We start from the raw sequence: 2441 nt of genomic DNA on the forward strand, positions 1-2441 counted from the left end.
GATACGGGGATATTTTTATGGAATTTTAATTTAGGTTTTAAATAAGGTTTTAAATGCTAACATCAGTTTTAAGAATAATAAAGATTGACAATAAACGGCAGTTGCTCATATTTCGCCTTACATCTTTAACAGGGGTTGCTTTACTGGTCTCGATAAAGATGTAAATGTCACAGATAGCTTGTCATAACGCTGAGGGAAATGAGGTGTTATATATCCTTGTGAACGAAAATTTACCTATCTTGATAAATACCCTTGACACAGCGAAGTATAATCCAAAAACATCTCCATAGAAAATCCCCGTAAAAGACATCAACTATGAAAAGCTCAAATATATAAGGAAACGTCTATGTTTTTACCAGTAATCTTTGTACCCGTCAGGGGGGCTCTGCCATTGACAGATGCGATTGTTCAGTTTCATATGAAAACTGGGGCTTCCACTCCTCGCACCGACTCAGTATTATGTCTCTGGACTGTGTCGAAAGTTAATTGACTTTGCCTCTCCCACTGGCGATAGTTGTCGGGTACTACATACCCCGGGTAACATCCTATGACGTCGCCGCCGCACTGTCCTGGCGCGGAGTACCTATTACCTTGATTAACTGAATTTTTATTACCGTTTTTGTTGTTGCTTTTGATCTGTTCCACTTCACTGGACCAAATATCACTATCAGAACACCTTCCCGAATCCTGACTGTCCGAGGAACTCCGCAGGCTTTTCGAATATCCATTGGAATCGAACTTAGATCCTGAGTGCGAATCTCGCGTTTGAAATATATCCAGAGATTCGTACTCTGTTGTAACACCACTGCTTAACTCCTCCTGTAGCATCACATAATTCCCATCAGGATCCTGTACCAGGAAAGTTCGGTCACTGATCTCCGTAACTTCACAGTCCAGAAATGCCCTCAGAGAATCAATGTGTTTTATCTGGAACGTAAGGCAAGCGTTATGCACGGGGTAGGGTCGAATGTTTTTTGACTGTTTTAAGGCAAGCTGAATGTCCAACCCAGGTTGTGAATACAACTGAAATATACAGAATCCTGGTTTGCTGCTTTCTATTTCCATATCGGTTACACATCTGTAGAATTCCATCATCTTCTGGAAATTTTGAACGTGATATAAAACACGAAAATGTTCATTTCCACAATGTACTGGACAAACTGACCATAAAGGCATGTCGTCTGCCAGCCCGTAAAACTCCTGGGCGGCCACGGCCCTGTCCGGTGTCCATTTGCTGTGTAACTCCACTTTGTGGTGGAACTTCCAAGGTTTTGTCTTCAGACATTTTTGCACGTCCGCTGCCGACATTGAACCGTGCTCATATAGGAATAGCATAATGCTAATAGAAGGGACCATTACAATATTTTCCTCGCAATGTGGCGGACGCGTTTGATTTTTGTTAGTCCGAATCTTCCATTCAGCTGCATTGTCATTTGCAATTTGTAACATTTGGAAAGATGGATCGATCCATTTCATCAATGGCGAGACAATTTTCTTAAATCGTCCTTCCTTTCCAGGTGGCACAGAAATATTTAGTCTACATTTATATGGATTTTGATGATAATCCATCTCCATGGTATATATACTTTCCAATACGTACCACTAACACAGTAAAAATGACACTGTCACACAGAGGCACATCGTCATTCACCGACTCGGAGGCGACCTCGCATAGGAAGTTATGAAGCACGGGGAAACACAAGCATTAGTCTCGTACACTAGTTTACAGGTTACAGTGCTTACACCAGAGCGTAATGTAAAAGCAGACAAGCGTAACCAGTAACTGTATATGTGATACAACCCAGACGCTAATCAATATCTGTTTATATTAAATCCGGAAAGCTTCGTAATTAATCCGTATCGATAATTCTCCTACATGATGGGTAATAAGGCATGCCTGTTGTCTGTGGCCGTCGTTGAAATGATTGGAATTTGTTAAAATGACTGTGTCTCCGATGTTCCGTTACCCCCACACCGATAACTCTGCCGTTTGCCATGTGCGTTTCTTTAACGTATTATAACTGTTCAGACAAACCTATTCTCATCGCATGAGTACATTCCATTGACCTTTGGTGACCCGATTGGCATTGTCATTTGATTGGCTGATGGGCGGGTGTATACCTAACAATTACACACTCTGCTCCGTAGTCTAATGAATACATACCTACAGCGGTAGGCCTATCTCTCACATAGCCTGCTCCGTACCGTTTAAAAACCAATTCACTTTTCCCTTTGTGAGGCTTACGATGTGGGTCGGACATTTAAAATGTTTATAAACCACCTTAAATATTAATTATCACATATCGAATGGGAGATTTATCATTCCTGATTGACAGTCTTATTGGACAATTACAATATGGCTTACAACCTGCTCAGAAAGCCATTTCTGTGACATTGTGTTGGGGTCAGCGTGGTTTGTAGGGGGCACATGATATCCCAAA

General features: G+C 41.5%; 1 protein-coding gene across 1 annotated transcript; it reads right to left on the minus strand.

Moving 5' to 3' along the window:
• Positions 1 to 414: 414 nt before the first annotated feature.
• On the minus strand, positions 415 to 1308 carry LOC110441452 (protein FAM124A-like). The gene has a single exon (XM_021484600.1). It carries the CDS (start codon positions 1306 to 1308, stop codon positions 415 to 417), a length of 894 nt encoding a protein of 297 aa, XP_021340275.1.
• Positions 1309 to 2441: the final 1133 nt, after the last annotated feature.

The sequence above is a fragment of the Mizuhopecten yessoensis genome, unplaced genomic scaffold (assembly GCF_002113885.1).
Source record: "Mizuhopecten yessoensis strain PY_sf001 unplaced genomic scaffold, ASM211388v2 scaffold715967, whole genome shotgun sequence".
Taxonomy (NCBI): Eukaryota; Metazoa; Mollusca; class Bivalvia; order Pectinida; family Pectinidae; genus Mizuhopecten; species Mizuhopecten yessoensis.

What these genes read in the sequence shown, in the direction of transcription:
- LOC110441452 (XM_021484600.1), bottom strand. Translation starts at nt 1,308, where the DNA reads ATGTCGGCAGCGGACGTGCAAAAATGTCTGAAGACAAAACCTTGGAAG.